This window comes from Carya illinoinensis, chromosome 7, assembly GCF_018687715.1.
Source record: "Carya illinoinensis cultivar Pawnee chromosome 7, C.illinoinensisPawnee_v1, whole genome shotgun sequence".
Taxonomy (NCBI): Eukaryota; Viridiplantae; Streptophyta; class Magnoliopsida; order Fagales; family Juglandaceae; genus Carya; species Carya illinoinensis.
Window position 1 is genome coordinate 14,624,758 of NC_056758.1, and position 23,897 is coordinate 14,648,654.

Genomic DNA, 23,897 nt, shown 5'->3' on the forward strand with positions numbered 1-23,897 from the left:
CTACCTATAGTTTTATTTATCGAAACCATAGACTTTGATGTAGAGTTAGCCTCAGGAGAGGTACCCGAGGAAGGGGGACTAACCCCACTTGAGCAATAGTAACGGAGGCATGTCTCCATTAATGCTATTTGTACATTTTGGAGATGTATCACTTAGTCAGGCGACAAATCTTGAATGGTCTATCCTACCTAAATGTAGAAAATGAACAGATGGTATTGTATAATATTATTCGGGAAGTGACAGTTACATATGGATATTAGTGTTTTGATGAATGAACTATTTATGGTTTAAACCTCTAGTACAAATAATATTTAGTCTCTAACTAAACCTTCACTTATTCCATTTTGATATAGAATTTTGTTTTTGCTTGCACATGCACTTGTGAAAATTGCATACATATTCCCGATTAAAATCCGAAGTGTTGCCAACTGGCTAACACCCTTGGCACCATGAATCCTCGCCACTAGAACTATTTCTTAAAGTTCATCACATTGACGAGAAGTTACAACTACAATACATATTTAAAATAATACTAAAGATCTCTACAAAGTACAAGGTATTACATAACATTTTCTATTTCTTTCCATTTAAAATAGGACCGTGCTATGTTCACCACTCCCAGCTACTGTTGGGAGGGGTTTTTTTTTTTTTTTTTAAATTCATAACATCATTAAAAAACATTCTTAATTATGAAATAAAAGAAAAAATAAATAAAATGTGAGAGGTAGCTCCTAGCTTCCGTGGTGGATCTATCATTTTCCTTAAAAATATTAGGGTTCATTTCCATCAAAAAATGAGAAAAAAAAAACAAATATTAGGGTGCATTACAGAGCATAAGAGCCACGTCACACGCATATTACCTCCTTCAAGGGGGTTAACGTCAGATGAGAGATAAATGCGATGTCAGCACTGTTTCTTTGAAGACTTTAGCTTTCACCATCTCTCAAATTTTTCGTTTTCCCGACAATTGTGGTTCTCCGCAAAGATCCACCAAAGCCGTGGGTAGAATCATCGGTCACCATATCTCTCGATTGCAAGGAGGAACCCACAATCTGAATCTATAGACCGATGATAATTATGCATGGTATGGTGTCTCTATGAAAGTTATTAGTTGTTATCCTTCGTGATTTTTTTAAGGGTAGCCGGAACCCACCCCTCCAACTACCATTAATTAATTATTATTATTATTTGAAAAAAAAAGAAAAATCAACGGCTTAAAATTTCTTAGTAACATATTAAAGACCAATTTTTCTTATCTCTAGTATTTTACTTCTGTACAGATCCACGACTAACTTTTTTTATTTTAATTATTTCTACAAAAAGAAGATTCATCTCTAGGGGTTACAATCCACAACCTCACCCTCATTATTATTACAAGAGAAATGATAGTTACAATCGTAAGTGCAAACGTGTACAATCATTTTGAAGAAAATGAATAAATACGAGATCTATATAAAAAGAAATTAATTTTTTAATAATAGACTCTAATTTTTTTCAAAACGATTATATGACGCTTGCACACTCTACGACTGTACGTAAAATTATTTTTTTTTTTCTTACCAAATGTGTGGTGGCGTAAGAATAATGAGTAGAATAATTCCTTTTGCTTTTAGCAAAAGTTTTGCTTTTAGCAAAAGACACAAAAAGAATAAGAATAAAAAATAAAAAATCAAGTATGGTTTGTGGTGCAAGAATGATGAGTAGAAACTAGAAGGGCCCAATATAACCCAAAAGAGGTTCCCACCGGAACGAACAACATTTTTTGTGGTTTCTATATTAATTTCTACCAAGTTGCAGCTAAAAATAGGGGTAGATAACTTAAATCCGAACCAGCAAGTCTCAATACTCCACCAGTCACGTGTCATGTGAGGGTAATATCCATTCATCTACCTCCTGTTTAAGAAAATATTAGAGTTACTTCAAGAAATAATAATTAATCAAAGAAAAAACCAAACTAAATTAACTGCTCAGTTAAGCTCTGCTTTGGTTCAATGCCAACAAGTGATCCTATCCTCCTATATATGATCGTTGACCAAGAAATCTGCCCTAATTTCAAGTTATTTAAGGCTCTTTCTTATAATTGGGAGGCCCAAAGATCTTGAAAGCTAATCAAAACTCACTCTGATTCTGTTTAAGAGCAACCTTATAATTAGGCTGGACAAAGGGATAATCTGTCCGAATTCAAATGAGTTCATTGTGGTTTGAAAAAAAATGAGTTATTTGAGTAGTTCAATATCAGGCAGACATCAATATTACCAAGCAATGCAGCCTGAACTCACGTTGACACATCCCTATTCCGGATTCCCTTTTACATTCAAAGCTTTAGCTTCAGGCAGATTGTGAGTCAAAGGTAAAGAGTGAAATAAGATTCCCCAGATTTAATAGAAGTTATAATTTATTTTGGGGTCATTTTGTGATGACCAGAAACTCCACAAAAAACTCATGCCAAAAGGCCAAGTAAAAGTAAAACCATTCAAATTGAACAAAAGGCAAAGTCTTCCAATGCGATTGTTATATACCCATTGTTTTAACTACCTAAACTTGTTCTTTCAAAAAAAAAAAAAAAAAAAAAACTACCTAAACTTGCTCACCATGAAGAGGTTTGCTCACTGACCACTTTTATCTCTTTCAATTTGCAAGATGCCGATAGGTATTAGAAATTAAATGATACATTGCCAGTAGCGATCTCGAGTTGAGATTCTACCATTTGCCTCATTTTTTAGTAAGGCTCATGCACTCAGATACTATACATGTGTTTAAGTTTATATTTATTCAAAATTATCAGAAATTAAACTATATATTGCTTTGTTCAGATGAAATAAACAGTAATTGTCTTAGGTAGACTATCATCATGCTTCACAAGATTTAGGTTTTGTATGCCTGGAGTGTTTGCTATCTATGTAATAAATGTAATCATCAAATTAAATCATCCAGAAAGTCTTGTGGAAAGTACTTGTGATGTACTAATCTACAGGAATTGAGATTGGGAATTATGTAATTCTGGGGGATTAAAGAAAGTTAGCTTGTTTGATTGGCATATTATAATTTTTAATGATCAATGCTACTATCCATCCTTAGATCAACCGCTTAATTGAAAAACCATTTAAAATATGGCACATAAGCTGTTGTGATTGGGGGTGACAAATAGCATTTCTGAATCAATAAATGACATAGTTGCTTGTAATTGCATTGTGGTGGAGGAGCCATGCTTGCTTTGAAGTATGAGTCTTAATTTGATTTGTTTAAGAGTCATTGTCGGTTGAAGTATTAGAGCCCCATTTTTTTCTTCCTCTTTACAGTACTTGGATTATGACTTATTTTCTAAAATCTAGTTTTATTTGACTTTGATGAACCTGCTGCATGTAACAGATGAAAAGTGTGTAGCATTTTATACTGTTTGATTAAGGAGCTAGATATGTATATAATTCAAAACTTGTGCTTACAAATCCAAGTTAACTGAGGCTTGGTCGTAAGATTTTAGGCAGACACTCATTTGTGTTATAGAATGTATAATTTGGATTTAATTGACGTATGGCTAGATGACCTTAAAAAAAATATGAATGTTTAGTAAATATGCTCCAAAAAAAAATAATAATAATAATAATAATAATAATAATAATAATAATGAAAAAAAACTAGAATGAGAAAAACCAGCTGCCCTGCCCCCTTCTTGCACCCCTAGTGGGGGCAGGGGAGCCTATATATATAATAATATATATATAAATAGTTAAGTATATAAGATGATTCCAATCTCATCTTGGTTAGTACTTTTAATATTTGTAAATTTTAAATTTCTAATATATGTTTTTATTTTTAATTTTTGTTTCATGTTTATAATTCTAATTTGTTTTCCTTTTAAATTATTAATATTTCAGGTTTTATGATCTCAATTCTCACAGTCTCACAGCAATCAGCACAACTCACTTTTCTACCACCAATTGACCACCCCAAATTCCATTGAAGAATGAAATGTTATTCTTTTGTTAATTTAGTTAATTGTAATGTTGCTACAATAGTAAAATTTGAAATATTTTTAGATGAATTTGTAATTTTGTAATAGTTTTCTCTTAATTATCATTGTAATATACTAATAGCTTAGTTATGATTATTAGTTAATAGTTGCAATTTAGTAGTATACTAGTATATAATTTTGTAAATTATCATTGTAAATTATTTTGTTTTATTTTTATTATTAAATTTTTTATTTTTTAATTTTTTAATTTTTTTTTTACTTCTATTCTGGGCCCAAAATCCTAATTTGGGCCCATGGCCCAATCCTTTTGGGTGGCGCTTTTTTCTTTTTGTTTGGGGGGGGGGGGGGGGGGGACAAATTGGGTGTTCGCCCCTGCACCTCGGCACCCGGATGGGGTACCCCGGCCCAATCCTTTTGGGTGGCGCTTTTTTTTTTTTTTTGTTTTTTTTTTTTGTTTGGGGGGGGGGGGGGGACAAATTGGGTGTTCGCCCCTGCACCTCGGCACCCGGATGGGGTACCCCGCCCCCTGCACACCGAGGGTGGGTACCGGGGTGAAAAACCCCAACCCCGCACATGCGAGGGTGGGGAGGGTGCTACCTGCCCCATAAAGAGTAAAATTTATGTTTTTAGGTCCCAAGAGCACTGGGTTTGATTTCAAACCCAAAAATACTACATAGTGGTTTCATCTCTAAGTTTGACCTTTCTCAAAAATTAATTTCACAAAATTTTTCATCTCATCTCATCTAATCATTACAACTTTCCCAAATTTTCATACAAAATAAAATAAACAATTCAACTTTTTCAAATCCCAATACAAAAATAATATTAAAACAATATATTCTAATAATATTTTATTCAACTTTCAACTTTAATATCAACTCATCTTATCTCATCTCTGAAAACAAACAAGGCTAAATGTTTTATATTTCATAGATTAAGTCAGGTTTCACAATCTGATAAAGAGCTATTATGTTTTGTTCTATATCTTGTTTACTTGTGAGAACTGTAACGGTATGATGCAGTTCTTCATTGAATACATAAGTTGAGATTATTGATATAATATTAAGCCTTAAATTTGTTGATCAAGGACATGTATTCTCTTATTAAAATGTTCTTTGCAATTAGTCTCAATTTCTAATTCATTTTTTTTTTTTTTTTGAATGTCAGGGTTATATTTTCACTTTGTTAGTGAGAAAGAGAGATGTTTGGGAGGAGCTTCTGATGATGCATATATGTTGTTCGTTGAAATTGTCAGTTGGGGGGGAGGTCTATGGCGTAATCTAATCATACTACTTACCCTAGTCGTATGCATATATGATGCACTAAGAATTACTCTCATTTCATTAAAAGCAATCACATTAGTTCACAAGATAAATACAATATAACTGACCTTTTTCGTTTCATGTCTCGGCAAGATGAACTTCCACAATGACAAGAAAATGCCTTAATGGGATGATTTTTATCAGCAAAGTCAATCCCATAATCCTGCAAAACAATTAACTCAAATAATAGAAAGCAAGGTGGAAACCCAGTTGACCAAAGATCAATTTAAACTAGTACCCCAACAGGATCAACCACATAAAATGCTTCAAAATATTACCGCACCGTGTAACATTTTTTATAGCATAAACTTATAATTGTACTGAGAGAACGGAGCCCAAGAAAATTCTGACATGGTATGGATTTTTTTTCTTTTTTCTCACATGTAAGGATTTGTTCAAAATTACCATAAACTGTCGCAGATACTTTTTTAATAGGAAATCATCAATTTATTTGATAAGATAGCAGACAGCAATACACAGGTTGTATATAGAGGTTGTGACTTCAGAACCATGATACAATGAATTCCCAGACTTCTCACCATCTTAGAAAGTACAACCTATTTTGGGATCCGAACTCATTTCCTAGTTGCACAGGGACTGTGATGATGGCAAATAATAGATTCATTGATCAAGACCTAGTCTATATCTGGATCATGGCTCTTTAATGCTTTGACATACTTAATGCACCTTATTCCATTCGATAGATTCAATATATTTTGATGACATGGAGCCTCACCATGGTAAGGCCTTTTGGACTAGTAAACCTTGGATACACAGGCTAACCTGCAAGAACTGTGTATCGGCAATCCAGAGGAACTCACAGTGTGAAGTTCGTAGAAAAATCTGGATTGTGATTATTATCTTAAGATTATTATTTTATTTACAAAACGACCTTTAAATGTTGAGATTTTGCATGTGTTATATTCCTAGATGTTAGGAGTAAACATCTAATAAGAATAAAAGGATGGAACTCCAAGAGCAGCAAATCTGAACAGCAAGTGTATTGCAGTATAAAGATTGTTATTTCTCAAGAGTTAACATGTGTTACCTTTAGGAAATGCTTAAGGATAGTTAATAGGATAAAATGACAGATTAAATAATATAGTTCAGGCATGGTTAAGTGAAAACTAGTTGTTCATGTCTAGTGGGATGATATTATGATAGATTAAGGAATTAAACTTATTCAAGCAGCACAACTAAGGCAAGCAGAATGATCATGCATTTTTCTTTCAAAATAAAATGTTACATTTTTCTTATACGAAATTCCAAATATATGCTATGATACTAGCCTTTCTTGTAAGCACCTTTTTATCCACCTATTATGTGATATTTATGAAAGTATGTTTTGCGAATTCTTTAACCTGATGCATGTGATGCTATGGGAATGCTTATGATTTGGAAGTTACCAGAATTGTAAGAAAAGAAAGGAAATAAGGTGAATGAACACATGATTTAAAACTTGTTTGTACTTTGGCCAATGAAGATGCGATGGTACTAGAGCAAATGGGTATATGTGCGTGCAAGCCACCCTCAATGTTAGTGAGAGTGCCAAGTGAATTTAAACGCAAAAGCAGCCTATGGTAGAGGCGTAAAGTGCTAGCACACACTAGAATGAAGTAAAGTGTACATTTTTAAAAAGAAAATGCATAATAACCAGCTCCCAAAAAATGCATCATAATAAAATATTCATATAATCAAATAAAAATAAAGAGCAAGATAGTAATATATATAGTGCCCTTTTGGTTTTGAGTTTGGGAACTTAAAAAGTACTTTTAATAATTTAAAAGCTCTTTTAAATAAAATAAAAAGTTCTTATGCACATTAAAAAAAAAAAAAAAAAAAGCTGAAAATCCTCTTTTTTTAAAAACTGCAAATAGCATTGAAAACCACCGTAACAACTTTAAAAGCACTTTAAGCGTATGTTTACCAAACAGTAAACCTTTTAACCAGTAACACCTTTTAACAAAATCTACAATTAAAAGCTCTATTATCTAAAGTAATCCCAAACAGGCAGTTTAGCCTGTTCACTCAATTTGTAGTATTATGCAACATGACAATAAAGTGAACAACTAATTACATAAAATTAAAAGATAATATTTCATATATTTATCTTGTTCATTACAAAATATACACCATCAAGATATTTGACAGTCATAATCCAAACAAAGTATATGGTTTAATCAAACCATACAAAATAGGCAACGACCAAAAATGCACATGAATTGTAGGAATTGACTTCTGTGGTAACTTAAGCATATGCATAATCATCTCAGCATCAAGCATAGGACAATTATCATTGTCATCAAAAGATTTGTAGCAAGCATAGACTTCCTCACCTAATTCATCTAAATTAATAGATCAGACAAACAATAATAGCTAAAACTCATTATACATACATATATACACGCGCGCGCATGTGCATGCGCACACACACACACACACACACACACACATACATATAAATATATATATGCATACATACATAACATATTTATTCAAACCACTAGAAAAGCTGCACTTTTGTAAGTGCGCTTCTCTTTGCTTTGGCCTTAGAACTTTGCACTTAGTCGTGCTTTACTCATTCTTTTACCAACTCTAGCCACTAGGGGTGTAACCGGTATGGTATCAGTTCTTCAAATCTCAAAACTATTATATACCGGTTTGGTTCTAAAATATGTCCAAAACTGGACCAAATCAGACCAGTTACACCCCTAGCCACATTGAAGGATGTTGAGAATGTATGGACCACCCAAATATGCAATTACTCTTCTTGGCCATAGCTAGTGTACCAACATGCAACCTAGGCACACGAGAGTTAATTTGTGTGAGCTACTAGGTTTAATATGCATGGAATGCGGAATGTGTTTTTAAAGAAACCCAACTTAATAAAATTTTACAATGTGATATCTATTTATTGAGTAATCGACTTACACTTGTTATTATTTTTTCAAAGAGGAAAATACATAGAAACTTTCAAATCCTCATGAGTGCAAATAATCTCGAGGGGCCATTGGACTGGCGGATTTTTCCCTTGAATTACCCGAGATCTACTTGTGGGAAACTTCTTGCTGAAGGCCTGTGCACTCCAGGGATTAGTCGGGATGCTATTCCTGGACACCCGATGCCAATCAAAAAAAGAAAAATACATAAAACCCTGGACAAATGTAGCACCCCAGTCCCGCATGGGGGATATGAATAATCCACAAAGTGGATGGGTTCTAAAGGTAGTTATGGATACTAAGGATCCGTTTGGCAACATAACTATTTTCAAATATTCTTAGACATTCCCAGATTTTCTTAAATATTTCCTTCCCAAATATCACTCAAACAAAAAACAATTTTCAACTTCAAATCTTCAACTTTTTAATCTAATAGTTACCTAATTATTACAACTTTTCCAAAGTTCTAAACAAAACACAAAAAACAATACTACTTTTTCAAATTTCAAAACAAAAATAATATTAAAAAATTATATTCAAACAATTTTTTTAACTTTATAATAATTTTACTCAATTCTTTCTCTCTTTTTCCAAAATCCAATAAAACATCTTAACTCAAACCATTTCACTACTATTCACAAATATAATGAGATATTCTAGGTATCCAAACGGGCCGGAAGTCCCACACTGACTTCTTCGATAAATAATTTATTGCTTTCTAAACTAAATTTTTACTTTTTCAAAATTATTTTCTAATTTTATTTTTAGAAAATATATTTCTTATTTAGAAAAATATATTTTTTTATAAGTGACAAATTATTTTAATAAGCATAACCCAAGTACATAGGAGGTATACAAGAGTTTACACCTAGTTAGGTGGACTATTTAGAAAAATATTAAAATGACGAGGATATATATACAATTCAAAGTGAGCATAGGAGGTAATGACCGAGTGATGATTTGAGTAAGTGCTGATTACATAGGCCATTAGGATTTTGTTTACACTTATTTGCTGATAACATGTTCTCTCTACGTTTGGATCTGTCATATTTATTATTTTGAGATTAAACAAGTGATTGGTAGCATGTGAAGTTTATAATGTTTATAGAACTCCTATTAATTGGTGTTATGGAAAGTGATTATGTAATAATTCTAACCTTATCAACTATGAAGAGACTGTAACACCCCAAGGAGGTCGAGGCCACATATGGGCCTATACAAAATGGATTTTGTTTACACTTATTTGCTGATAACATGTTCTCTCTAAGTTTGGATCTGTCATATTTATTATTTTGAGATTAAACAAGTGATTGGTAGCGTGCGAAGTTTATAGTGTTTATAGAACTCCTATTAATTGGTGTTATGGAAAATGATTATGTAATAATTCTAACCTTATCAACTATGAAGAGATTGTAACACCCCAAGGAGATCAAGGCCACATATGGGCCTATACTCCAAAATTACTAGTCAATGGTATAATCAGAGCTCTATAGGAATCATTATAAAAAACGGGAATTTTTCATTCTCAAGCAATGTGAGATATCATACATCACCTATACTCATCAACTATGGTATCCCAATCCCCTAACACCCCCCCCCCCCCCCCCCCCCCCCCCCCCCCCCCCCCCCAACAAAAAAAAAAAATGGTCCAATGTGTGTTCTACAATTTTTGAGGGAGGTTTGAGAATCTACAGCTTAATTATAGTCAACCACACCCATTGGGAAAGTGATTATATAATACTTTTGAGAGTGAGAGTCTTCATAGGTTGGTAGTGGTTGCAAAACATAGATGTACCTGGGGTGGATGGCGTTCCCAGCAAGTAAAAAGGGACATTTGGAGTTTGAATTAGGAAAAATATCCAAATAGATTGGAGGGACTTCCTCCATTTTACTAATATATGTGATGGGAGATGGTTCAAGGATAAAGTTTTGGCATGACGTGGTCCCCAGTTCAAACTTGGGCTCAGACACTCCCAATGTTTTATCTTCAATTTTAACTTATAAAAAAAATGTTTTGGCATGATGTGTGGTGGTAAACAAAAACTGGCCTAGTTTGGTTTCACAAATCCATGAAACCATCTTATCTCATCTCAACATCTAAATATCATTCAAACACAAATATTTTTTAATTTCAAATTTTCAACTTTTTCATCCAATCATTATAATTTTTCTAAACTACCAAACAAAACACAAAATATAATTCAAAATTTTCAAATCCCAAAACAAAAATTACATTAAAAAATTATATTCTAACCCTCTTTTAATTTTATAGTTTTTTTATTCAACTTTTTATCTATTCTTTCCCAAAACACCATAAAAATCTTAACTCAAACCATTTCACTACTATTAACAGATTTCTCATCTCATTTGTGTAACCAAGCGAGACATTTTTTTTTTTTTTTTTGATAAGTAAGAAGAAATATATTAGAAAAAGAAGGGGCAAGGCCCAAGTACACAGGGGGTATACAAAGAGCATTGCTACAGGCTAAGAGCAGCGTAAAGTTCAGCAAAAGAAGTGCCATTCAATACAATAGAGGATGCCCATAAGACTAAAGTATGGTAAAAGAAATCCCTAAAACCTTCCGGAGATTGCTCCTTATCCTCGAAACAGCGATTGTTCCTCTCGGTCCATGTGCACCACATTAGGCAAAGTGGCACCATTTTCCAAATATCTGCAATCTGCCCCTTGCGCCGGATTCCTCTCCAACAAGCCAAAAGATCAACCACCTTTCTAGGCATTACCCATGCCAAGCCTAGTCTTGTAAAGATGTCATCCCACAATGCCGTGACAGCTTCACAATGAAGAAGTAGATGATCCGCTGTCTCGCTGTTGTGTTTGCACATAAAGCACCAATCCGTTAGGTAGTGGCCACGTCTTCTCAGTTTATCGATAGTCAGTATACTCTCATGGGATGCTAGCCATGCAAAGAATGCCACTTTTAAAGGCGCCTTAGTCCTCCAAATGCTCTTCTAAGGGAATGCAGTGGAGGGGTGTGCCGAGAGTACCTTGTAAAAGGAACGTACTAAGAAACGCTTGTTTCCTGTGGCTGACCAAATGAGATGATCTTCTACATCAGCATGTAGATTCGACGCTTGTAACGTGCTGTAAAAATCAGCAATGTCTCCCAATTCCCAATCTTGTGCCGCTCGGGTGAATCTAACTGACCAATGCGTGCAGGTAGAGGAGCTGTCGGAATTATCAGCAACTGTGACCTCCTTATCAGATGCAATCCTGTATAGGGAAGGAAAAGCGATCTTCAAAGCAATCTCGCCACACCAAATGTCGTGCCAGAAGCTAACTTGATTGCCCCTTCCCACCACCAATCTGCAATTAGCAAAAAAGACTTCCCAACCGTTGTGTATGAATTTCCACACCCCTACGCCATAAGCCCTCTTACTGCGTTGGAACACCAACCTCCACTCAAGCTCCCATATTTGCTGTCAATAATTTCTCTCCAAAGGGCGTCTCGCTCACTATGGTATCTCCATAGCCATTTACCAAGTAGTTCCTTGTTGAGGATTCTCAAGCTGCGGAGCCCCAATCCGCCATTTGCCATTGGTGTGCATACTTTTTCCCATTTGATCAAGTGGAATTTTTTCACATCCTCCAAACTACCCCATAGGAAATCACGAAAGATCTTCTCCAGTCTTTGTGCCACACCTGCAGGCAAGGGGAAAAGAGAGAGGAAGTATGTGGGGAGATTAGATAGAGTGCTCTTAATAAGAGTGACTCTGCCACCTTTGGATAGGTAAAGTCGCTTCCAACCCGCAAGTTTACGTTCAATTTTCTCGACCACCCCATCCCACATAGACTTGGATTTGTGAGAGGCCCCCAAAGGGAGGCCCAGATATTTCATAGGCAAGGATGACACCTTGCAGCCCAGAAAATCAGCCAATTCACTTAGATTATCAACCACACCGACTTGAACCATCTCAGATTTTGCAAGATTAACCTTGAGTCCAGAGACGGCTTCGAAACAGAGCAATAGGGCCATTAGGGAGCGGATCTGATCAGGGTCTGGCTCGCAAAAGATCAACGTGTCGTTTGCAAAGAGAAGATGGGAAACTGAGAGATCACCATGGGTGGAGCCGCCCACTGAGAAACCCGAGATGTGACCGCCCTCCACCATTCTGTGTAACATTCTGCTTAAGACATCCATTACTAAGATGAAAAGAAGAGGTGATAAAGGATCTCCTTGCCGCAGGCCCCGTGAGCTATTGAAGAAGCCTTCAGGAGTGCCATTCACCAAAACGGAACATCTAACAGTTGTTATACAATGTTTCATCCATTGGCACTACCTTTCCCCGAACCCGTACCTGCCAATAATGTGTATCATAAAGTCCCAGTTTACATGATCAAAAGCTTTCTCCATATCCAGCTTGCACAAGATACCCGGAATGCCAGTTTTGACCCGACTTTCCAGACTTTCATTGGCAATAAGAACGGAGTCAAGAATTTGCCTCCCTTTAACAAAGGCATTTTGGGACTTCGATATGACCTTTCCCATAATGGTGCTCATCCGCTGAGCTAACACCTTGGAAATAATTTTGTAAATCCCACTCACCAAGCTAATAGGGCGAAAATCCTGTACCTCCACCAAGCTTGCCCTTTTCGGAATAAGGGCGATAAAGGAGGTGTTGAGACTTTTTTCGAATTTCAAGAAAGAGTGAAATTCGAAAAATACCTTCATAATGTCCTCTTTGACGATATCCCAGCTAGCTTGAAAGAAAGCCATAGTGAAACCGTCAAGGCCTGGGGCCTTGTCTTTTTCCATCCCTTTTAGAACTTTAAGCACTTCCTCCTCTTTAAATTGCCTTTCTAACCACGCTGCACTTGTTGCATCAATAGAGTCAAAAATCAACCCATCTACCTTAGGCCGCCAGGAATGTTGCTCTTTAAGCAGCTGATCGTAGAAGTGCACAATGTGTTTCTTGATGGCTGCCCTGTTGGTGATAATCCTCCCATCAGAGTGCAGAACCTCAATGGCGTTGGTTCGTCTATGAGAGTTGGCGACACGGTGGAAGAATTTAGTGCACCTGTCCCCTTCTTTCAACCAAAGGGCTCGTGATTTTTGTCTCCAGGATATCTCCTCCAAAAGTGTGATTTTTTCCAGTTCGGCTATCACCGCCGTTTTCCTTTCCTTCTCCTCAGCAGTGAGGGCCAAAATCGCTTCTTTGTCCTCGAAGCGCTGCAGTTCCTGAAAAAAAGTGTATCTTTGGTTATTTAGATTCCCAAAGGTTTCCATATTCCATGTTCTCAAATCATTTTTCAGGTTTTTAAGTTTTCCGGCTAAAACAAAACTGGGGTGCCCGAAATCTGATAAGAGGACCACCAAGATCTGATTTTGTCCATAAATCCCTCCACCTTCAGCCACATATTTTTGAATTTGAAGTATCTCCGCCCCTCTTGAATACCGCTGCAGTCCAACATAAGTGGAAAATGATCTGAGCAAAGCCTAGGGAGGCTCTTCTGACAGAGTGGGGAAATGTGTCTCCCAGGAAGGAGAGACAATAAATCTGTCCAGACGAGACCATGCCCTCCCGTTCGACCAAGTGTCGTCACCCCCCTAGGGGAAGATCAATCAAGTCCAGTTCCAAGATTAAGGCTGAGAAATCAGCCATGACTGATCCCGAGTTGGAGTCCCCCGACCTTTCACTCGAGAACCGAGTGGTGTTGAAATCACCTCCAATGCACCAAGGACCCTCCCACCAACTACACAATCCAGCAATCTCATCCCAGAGAAGCTTCCTGCTATTATCATTATTCAGGCCATAAACGCCTGCAAAGCCCCACATGAACCCGTCTTCCAAAGGCTTAAAAGAACATGCAACCACGAACTCACCGACGGATTCTTCCCCTAAATCAACAACTCTCTTATCCCACATCACAATAATGCCCCCTGATGCGCCCTTGGAAGGCAAGCTAGTCCATCCCACGTAGGTGCAATTCCATAAACTTCTAATAATATTCCTGTCTACGTACTTCAATTTGGTCTCCTGTAAACAAAGGATGTCCGCCTTCCAATCCCGGATTAGGTTCTTCACTCTAAGGCGTTTGTTCGGGTTGTTTAAACCCCGAACATTCCATGAAAGGATCTTGAGCTTCATGGATCACCTAAGATCACCCTATCAGTAACTCTTTCACTGCTAGCGCTACTTTCTCGATCATAATTTACGGAGCATGAGAATCTCTTTAATTCCCTCTCTCTTTTGCTGGCGGAACGAAGATGGTGAGACTGCTCAGCTGCAATGGCTGTGAACAGTGCTGTCAGTTGGTCCTCGAAGCCGACGCAAGAAATCCCCGCGCAATGCCAAATGTCTTCTACCTTCTTTAGCACCCAATCTGTCTGTGGGTCAGACCACGGCAGTGCTGGGGGTAACGAGCAAAGCAGGCTGGGATCATCCCCTATGTTCCCCATAACATCCCCTTCATTCGCCAGATCAGAAAAAGGTACCAAAATACCTGACCCTAAAACTGCCTCCCCTTCTTCCTCCTCTTCAGGGTCAGGTTCAACCTCTTCTTCAAGAGTACAAAGAACCCTGGAAGTAAACTCAGAAGAATCCTCCAGGAAGGGGGCAACGCTGACTGCTGCGGAGGAGTGTTCCTCATCTTGGGTGGACTGGCCCTCGGAAGTGAGCCCAAGAGCTTCCAGATGACCAGTCGACTTTTTCTGAGCCGGATTCGGGCCCACGAAGTCGAGAGGGACGACTGTGATGTCGTTTTCCTCCATGGGCGACGCTGTCAGGGGTGTACCTACCGCCGTCGTGGCCTTGAACAGTGCAACTACTGTGCCGGTAGGGTGGCCGGGGTCAGTCGGCGCTGTCTGCGATGCCGGCAGGGTGGCCGATGAAGATGCCGGCGGGATATGGTTGACGCCTGGGTCTCGAGACCGAGACAAGGAGGGCCCGGCCTTGAACAGTGCAACTACTATGCCAGCAGGGTCGCCGGGGTCAGTCGGCGCTGTCTGCAATGCCGGCAGGGTGGCCGGTGAAGATGCCGGCGGGATATGGTTGACGCCTGGGTCTCGGTACCGAGACGAGGAGGACCCGTGTGCTGAAGCCTCAAAGGGCTTCCGGGTCACGGGCTCGACCCGAGAGGGGGAATTGGCCCGAGGAGTGGCCCGAGGTTGTGGGCTCGAGGCCCATGAACGAGGGGGCTGCCGAGTGGGGGGACCGGCATGCTGGGTTTGATGGGGCCTGGTGTTTTTAGCCCTCAGTGGGCTCTGAGGCCCGTTAAGCCCAGGTTCAGTCAAAGGCTCAAGAGCCCGACTGCCTGACATAGCCCCACAGTTTTCTCTTATCTCTGCACATGCAGAGGCCTTCCAACCCATATTAGGAAAATGTTCTTCTGAAAATGGCTGGAGCGAGGCAGACGTGATCACCTTACCCCGTCCCATCGCCATGCCGAGTCCCAGGTCTACTTTTTTCATCAGAATAGCAATGTCTTGGAGGACACCCGAAAGTTTGGATTTTACATCCCAAAACACCCCTTCTATTTCACCTAACCTTGTACCACTGTCAGAAATCCCCTCTGGATCTGCTGGGCAAAAACCAGACCTGTCTTCCATCAACTCCATTGCAGCGCTGCAATCTCCCGCTGCACCAGACAAAACCGCAGCGTAAGAAACTGGCGGCGTGGCATACAGCCTGAAACCAAGCTCCCCAATCCAACTTGGAGCCTCAGAAAGTACCGCCTCACGTTCAACCACCTTTTTGAGATTGAAGGCAAACCCCTCCCAGCCACAACTCTTGGCGCCTTCGGGGATGATCAAAGAGGCTCTTCTTCTGCCATTAATGAATTCCTCCAGGTGGGGATGATCAACCACACACAATGTGACATCCCTTGATTTTGATAAGAGACCTCATTCGCGTTTCTTTTAGATATTATTTGTGTATGTGTTATTTGAGTAAGTATTGGAGGATTTCTTTGAGCCATTTTCTATTTTATGTATTCGATTGGATCTTGGAGTTCTAAGTTAAAGAGCCCACAAGAGAAAATAGAAGAAAAGGCCCATAGAGGATTCAACCACCTAGAGGAATTAGGGTTTTGGAGAGCCCAAGTTGATCTCTAAGGCTGGTGGAGGTGCCACATGGCATGAGAGGAGTATTGTTGTTTAAAACTTAGGAAAGTAGCAACGTTTGACAGTTGTCCAACATGCATAGAAGTTCTAGAAGAAGTGAGTGGAAAAGACAAGGAGTGAGAGTTTCGGATTAAGTCTTACACACCCACATGCAAAGGCCAACCCCTTTGGTTGACACTTGTCAAGCATAAAGAGAAACCTTTGGAGTTCCAAGAAGATTTTACTTGGGAAGAGGAAAAGTCATGTTCGAGAAGGGACTCTTAGACAAGGAAGAGAGGGGGAGGAGAAGAAGGGGGGGGGGGGGGGGGGCGACAACTCAAGGCAAGAAGGAAACCCATTGCCGACCCTCATTTTCCTAAAAAAGTTCTCACGCCACCTAGTCTTAGTAGCTTCCACCACCATTCTCGCCACCCATGAAGCCGCCACCCCATTGATCAGTAAAAAAAGGGCCATGCGTCTACTTTTCTCTAGAATACGAAAACAATTTGCACCCACCTTTGAGAAGACAAAAGTTTTGGACTCCACTGAAAAATGCCTAGAGCTCTCCATTGCAGAAAAAACAAGGTAGAAAGAGAGGAAGGTGAGGAGGGGAGGAGGATTATAGGGAGGGAAGGGAGGAATCAACTCCGGCAAGGGGCACTGGAGTGAGAGTAGGTTGCATGCATGCAGATACCAAGCGAGACCTAAGGCAGCTTATCTAGAACTTATCAGTTTAATTTGTTCAGAGGAAGCTTTAATGACAGAGTAGTTACAGATTTCCAACAGTTCTCATCAATGAAATGTTGATTTCGTTAGACTAATTAATGATTGGAGGTGGGTACTTAGGGCAGGTTTGGAAGTAAGATAAGATACAAAATGATCATCTCATCTCATCTCATCATTACAACTTTCTCATATTCCTACACAAAATATAATAAACAATTTAATTTTTTCAAATCTCAATTTAACTTTTTCAAATCCTAAAATAATAATAATATTAAAAAATAATATTTTAAACTTTTATTTCAAACTCAAAATTCTCATCTTACTTCCAAACCTGCCCTTAACTTCTTGACAAGTAGTATTCTTCTTGATTAAGATGAGGTGGTGAACACGGGCTTTGTTGGGTTCCTTCCAAGGGAGAAGTGTTTGAAATCAAATCATATTATAGAGCTTTTTCATCATATGTACTTAGATCATATTTCCCACAAAAGAAAAGATGGTGGAATAGGGCTACCTTAAGTGTGGTTTCTCTATTTAGACAGCAGCATTATCTTAGATTCTCACTCTAAACAATCTAAGGTAACAGCGTGATCTTAGGGCTTTTTTCCTTAGTTCTCTTTATCTTTGCATGATTGCTTATGTTTTTATTGTTTCTAGTTTTCAGGACTTTCTTGCTATTTTCTTTTGTTGTTTAGGTACATGTTCTGCAGTTTCCCTGTGTACTTTTGATAGCACCCTCATATTTTTTGATAAGTAATAAAAGATTTTATTTCCAGGAAATAGGCATAAGCCCAAGTACACAGGACGTATACAAAGGAAATACCTACTACTTTCCAGAACAAAAGGAAAACTCAAACAGAAACTGGAAAATGTCTTCCGTTACAAAAACTTTAGCCCACATTCTCGAAGTACTAAAGAAGAAATCCCTAAGTTCTCCCAATGATCATTCTTTGATAGCACCCTCATAAGTTTCAATTCATAATACTATTACCTTACTTATAAAAGCAAAAAATAAAAAGTAGGGCAAGCCAGCATACCCATGTCAGCTCTTGAAAAGCAGTCACTTTGCTGGTAGTGAAAAAGGCAATCTGCACACGAGGAACACAAGAAAGCTCTTTAGATGCATTTCTTTGTAAAGGGGTTACAAGCCCCAACCCAAACCCTCCCTTCCAAAGTCACCAATAAAAAATAAAACAACTCCTTCACTAGTAAGCTAAAGCAAAATAGGTAGGGAAACAAGTGCAAATGATGGTAGTCAAGCACATACATGATAATAATGATGATCTGGAGTCTCCACTTCTACTGGAATATCAACCAAGTTCGCATCAAAGCATCTGAAGCAATACATAGAGAAATCATGTAAGTTGAAGAAAGAAATAAAGAATGAAAGTTCACTGACCTGTATGGTCACATTGTATTGACAATTGTAGTGTGGATCAACACGAAATGCATCTATGTTGTCAAAATACCAATGAAATATTTTTAAGTGAAAAGTATATCAATGATTAAATTAAATTTATGCACACTTGAAACAGACTTCATAATGCATCATCTTTAATCATCTCAAAAACTGCAAGCAAGTTACCCTGGAAAAATAATCTCCTGTCCTTCCTCTAGCTAAAACAAAGTCTGCTTGCCTTCTAATTAATTCAAAGTAATTTTGTCATCTCCATAAACTTGTACGGGTGGTTTAAGATTTATATCATTTAAGAATGATATATCTAAGTGTTCCTTTCACAGAACCTTGGATGCTTCTTTGCTGATTGCAACATCCAAGGACAAGGAAGAAATGAACCAGGCATTACCAGACAATCAATCCATCTTTTTGTTCTATAAAATTATTGTTTTTCCACCTCTTTCTTGTATTCTTTGAAGTAATTCATCTCGAGAGAGCTTCAGTTATATTACCATCATTCCTCTGCCTTGACCACAGCCATAATCATGGCAATGAATAGCTTTGCACATGAAAACACAATGAGAGAGAGAGAGAGTGAAATTGCTAGATTTATTTACCTATAAAAAAAAAATTGCTACATTTATCTAAAAAACCGTAAGCAATAGCATGAAGACACAAAACAATACCACCAAATGAAACCACTAAATTGCAGGCAAAGGTATTACCAAAAAGGGAGGAGAGAGGGGGGGGGGGGGGGGGGGGGGAGTGGCGGGGGTGCAAAGTAAGGCACAAGCAATATACAAAAACCTACCGATGGTTGATGAACCTTGCAACATTTCCATGGCAAGTTGCATCGAGACAAAGTGCCTCCTCATCCCTTAAAATACCTTCTGAACCCCAATCTGCATCAAGTGTTACTGGATATGTATGTCTCTCATTGCCACTGCTTTGTAGAATCCGCTCGTATAGCTCCATGTTGGTCAGTACTTCTCCAACATACTCACAAACAAAAGTTCCCTTAGGCAAGTCCTCAAGTGTTCTAACTCCCCATCCTTTTCCTTCAGGAGTCAAGAAAACCTAAAGCATAAAGAACAATAAAAATTTAAAAGATACAAAGAATAAAAAGGTCAATTCTATCTTATGAATAAACATCAATAACCACAAATAATAATTGCTACTTCTGTTTGTAGTTCTTGCTGCAGTTATTATGCACATATAACTTATTTGACATTCGTGACTTTAATAATTTAATTACCACTGATTTATAGCAAATAGAAACAAATGTCATGAATCATATACAGGAATTAGAAGGATACAAGCCGGAAATAACCAAAGTTCATCAAATTCATTTGAAAGTATTGAAAACAATTCAAAATGACATCTTGCAATCATTTGAACTTGCATTGGCTTCCACATGCTAGCAAACATAATTAATTAGCTAACTTATGAATTTCAAGGAATCTCACCTGCAACTTGCATGTTATACCTCGCTGCACTATTCGATTTCCACACCGCATGTCACACCCACATTTTCTCCAGCATTCTTTAATAAACTTCTTGACTAAATGACCCTTACATCGTTCAGGCATGTACTCATTCTGAGTCCTCTCTAATGGACAGTCTTGACAATAAACAAAATGGTGCTCCTGAGGTTCACGCTTCAAAGACATACAAGCACTTAAAAAATCTCCTTTCAGCCGGCCTTGAGTTGTGTAGGCAAACTCTCCACCAGTTTCACGTGCACATGCACATGGAATTGATGATGAAAGACAGTCTCCAGAACAACCTGAACAGCAATCCTCGTCTGAAATTCGTGCTAGAGAAATATTTACATTACCATTCTGATAAATTATATTGTGTGGTATGTAATTGAATTTTGGGAGAGACTCCTTGCAAAATTCATGTACCAGGGATATTTCTACTTTTTCTGCACCTTTTGTTATATCAGGAAAACCATGGAAGTGATTCATTTCATCAGGAAAAGAATTATATGAATTTGTATGCCCAGAACAGTCCGAACTCTTTTGGTTTGAATATGCCTCAAAATTCTGTATCTCAATAGCTCTCTTCTTTGATCCTGAAACATGCATCGTATCACTGATATTTATACCACAATTGGAAGGGTTAGCAACAACAGATCTATCAGGGGAATCAGTGCCCAGCTTCAAATAACTTTCACACAAATCTTTCAACAGCTTCCTCACAGAAAATTGAGGCCCTTTAATTTTATATGATCTGAAATATTTATCCTCCACAAATCTCAGAACTGCATCAAAATTTGGTGTATGAAAATTCAGTTGCCCAAGAGCGGAGTCACAGTTTAATAAAATCTTCACTTCTCCTGAGCATGAAGAAGCAATATCAAAATTATTCCCAGTACTTGTACTGTCATTGCATGGGGAATTGTCATCTTTGTCACACGAATGCAGACTGTGAGATGCTAGATCCATGACAGAATGATGTGGAGTTGAATCGTTTGAGGACCTCGTTGGCACTAAACAAGACAAATCCAGGAGGTGAGAAACAGAAAACAGTAACTATAAGGTAGGACTCAAAATTATGATGCATCTCAAATGTCCAAAAGTTCAATGCCAACAATGTAACAATAAGGCAAGGGATTGAAGAGAATTTGTAAAGCCACCTCCTGCTGGATGTAGAAAACAGAAAACATCAAACACAAATCTTTTCCATTTAGCTGTGTTAGGTTTAGGGGTGAAAATGAAATTAAAGTACCGAGGAGGCATTATACGTATAGTAGAAAGGCAACATTACCTGGAGGGGGACCGACGATAGGTTTTTGAATCAACATCTTCTTGTGATGATTACTTTTCATATTTTCCCTTTGGACATTACATTGACTGCTTGGCATATGTTTTCTCCGGACATGAGCAGACAAAGATCTCTCAGATACTGATTTTCTATCGACCACATGAGATGAAATAGGGTCCTTTCCTTTGTCCATGAAATGAGTGCGGGGTCGTTCAGAACTACCTATAATTCTGCCCTCGCTTAAACATGGTTCAGATTGCTCCATGACGATTCCCTGTCCTGAAATCTTGAGAGCCTTCTTTTCATCATTCTTTTCTTCCAAATACGGTATTTTTGTTGATCTTTCAATCCCATCATCATGTTTACTATTTTCCTTTAGCTCAAAATATGCATCTACAAGTGTCCGATAATTGTCTTCTTCAATTAGTTCCCAATTTTTATCATAGAGTTTCAATAGTCGCCTCAGCACTGGTTTGACCTCTTCATCAGAAATTCCTAGGGCTCTCATAGCTTCCAAGGCCTTGAAAACTCTTGGATTGGAAGCCATGACCAACCCACAAAGCTAATGGAGAATGAAGTAATTACCTTGCTTCACATCGATTTCAATAGCATTGAATACTCCTTGGACTGGATTCACTGCAAAACAATGTCATTGACTGGAATTAGTGTGCGCGCGCGTGTATATATATATATATCTGCGTGTGCGTGTATCAATGGCTCGATAATTCAAGCACAACAAAGTGGACCCCTTTCCGAATGCTCGGTACAAAAATATTGACTTCCATGAGAATAATGACGCCCACTCAGCAAGAAAACCCTAATAAAATATGCCAAAAAGCATGACGAAAAGAATGTATTTTAAAATAAATTTAATGTCACGCATCAAATCATTTTAAAATTTTAAATTCATTTTTATAAAATGGTTTTATAAATGTAAGACTCTCTCTTTCACCTAAATCTTAGAATGTGTTTGGACACTAAGAATTTCAAGATTTTTAAAATTTTTAAAATTTCTTATAATTAATTTTAAAATATCGCTTAAATATAAAATATTTTTTAAATCTAAATTTTTAACTTTTTCATCTTATCATTTATTTAATTATTATTCAAAAACAAAAAATTAATATAATTTTTATGAACTTTAAAATAAAATTAATATTCAAATAATTTTTTAATTCTATAATAATTTTATTCAATTTTTTCTTTCTCATTTTTTAAAATTTAATAAAATATTTTTATTCAAATTATTTTATTACTATATACAAAATTATTAAATACTTTACAAATATTTCCTTACCTTAATCTACTTAAATAATTTCGTAAAACTAAATGCAAATCACATGCCAATATCTCGATGAATTCTCAACAAATCTCAAGAGTTGCACAAATTCTCGGTATTTTGACGTTAAATGGCTGAAAATTGCTCGAATACTTTGTAGGCCCCATTTTTCGCTGCAAGGTGACTCAAATACCCTGTAACCCAAAAGTAAGAAGGCAGGTTAATGAGAACATAATTCTCGGGTGCAAATCGGTCCGACAAAGTCAAAATAAAAGCTTTCTCGCAATTTCCGTCTTTTGTTTTTCTTTTTTTTTTTTTTTTCCCCTTTCTCATAAACCAAACAATGGGCCGCACGAGAAGAGAGGAACTGGAATAATACAACCGATAACGAGGAGAACAAAGAAAGTACCAATGGCCGATGGCGAGTCAAATAAATAAATAATGCTTCAAGGAGTTTACTTTCCCGTAATGTTCCACTTTTTTTCAAAAGATTTTTCTCGAGTAAACCAAACAACAGCATGAGAAGAGAGAAACCGAAACCATCGGAAATGGTTTTTTTAGGTTGATAAAAATCCGAGAAACAAACTCCGAAGAGCCGGTAAGATGATAGACAGAGAGATAGAAAGCACTCTGGAAGCTCTATCTTACCAAGACAAATTAGCCCAACATTCTGAAAACAAGAAAACATGAACGCAACGCATACTTTAACATTCTAAATCTCTTTCCATCCTTCGCTTCAAACTGAACTTCACCAGAATACAAAGAGATCTTTTCCAAACGTGTTCTCGTAACCTCTAAAGAAAAAGTACAGAAGCAAGAGTCTGCAAGACTAACCTTAAATGCTGGCTTTCTTTTCTTTTTCTTTTTTACAGAGAGCTCCAAAAGCCCCCGATTTTCTGACTCTCTGTGTGCCATTCTCCTTTTCTATTCATTGTCCAGAAATTTCCCGCTTGAAGATCTCTTCCGGTCAGTAATTATGATTCATTTATATCTCTCATGACTCTCAAAATTATTAATGGGAGAGTATTTTTAGAAGATTTATGGAATAATTTTGAACAGATCACAATTTTAAAATTTATTAGGGTAGGTTAATGATTATTATTAGAGCACGCTTAATATTTATAAAGTGTTTACTTTTTTTTTTTCTTTCACTATTTTTTAAAACCATTTAAACATTTTTAAAAATTTTAAAAAAAATCATGTATTCATTTAAAAATACTTTCTTAATAGCTAACTAAAAAAGAAATTAAAAAACATTTCGGTTACCAAAAATCTCTTGAAAGTAGTATTTTCCTCCCAAATATGTACACTCATATATAAATGAGTTTTACTATATACAAGTACAATCGCGCACTAATCTGTGTATCAATATTAATTTATTCATACTTAAAATTTAAATTAATACTGTTTTCAAAAATCTACTTTTTGACCAATCA

General features: G+C 37.3%; 1 protein-coding gene across 3 annotated transcripts; it reads right to left on the reverse strand.

The window, feature by feature from the left end:
- Positions 1–1,568: 1,568 nt before the first annotated feature.
- Positions 1,569–23,443, reverse strand: LOC122316476 (probable inactive histone-lysine N-methyltransferase SUVR2). 3 transcript variants are annotated; one of them, XM_043133017.1, is made up of 8 exons: positions 23,296–23,443; positions 21,186–21,818; positions 19,880–20,907; positions 19,225–19,490; positions 18,285–18,351; positions 18,055–18,105; positions 5,364–5,458; positions 1,569–1,893 (listed from the first exon to the last, which is right to left on the reverse strand). In XM_043133017.1, exons 2-8 carry the CDS (start codon positions 21,727–21,729, stop codon positions 1,887–1,889), a joined length of 2,058 nt encoding a protein of 685 aa, XP_042988951.1. In that variant the 5' UTR covers positions 21,730–21,818; positions 23,296–23,443; the 3' UTR covers positions 1,569–1,886. The 3 variants fall into 3 exon arrangements, with proteins under 3 accessions (XP_042988951.1, XP_042988952.1, XP_042988953.1); XM_043133018.1 differs by lacking the exon at positions 23,296–23,443 and adding an exon at positions 22,480–22,504; XM_043133019.1 differs by lacking the exons at positions 1,569–1,893; positions 5,364–5,458 and adding an exon at positions 7,160–8,405.
- Positions 23,444–23,897: the final 454 nt, after the last annotated feature.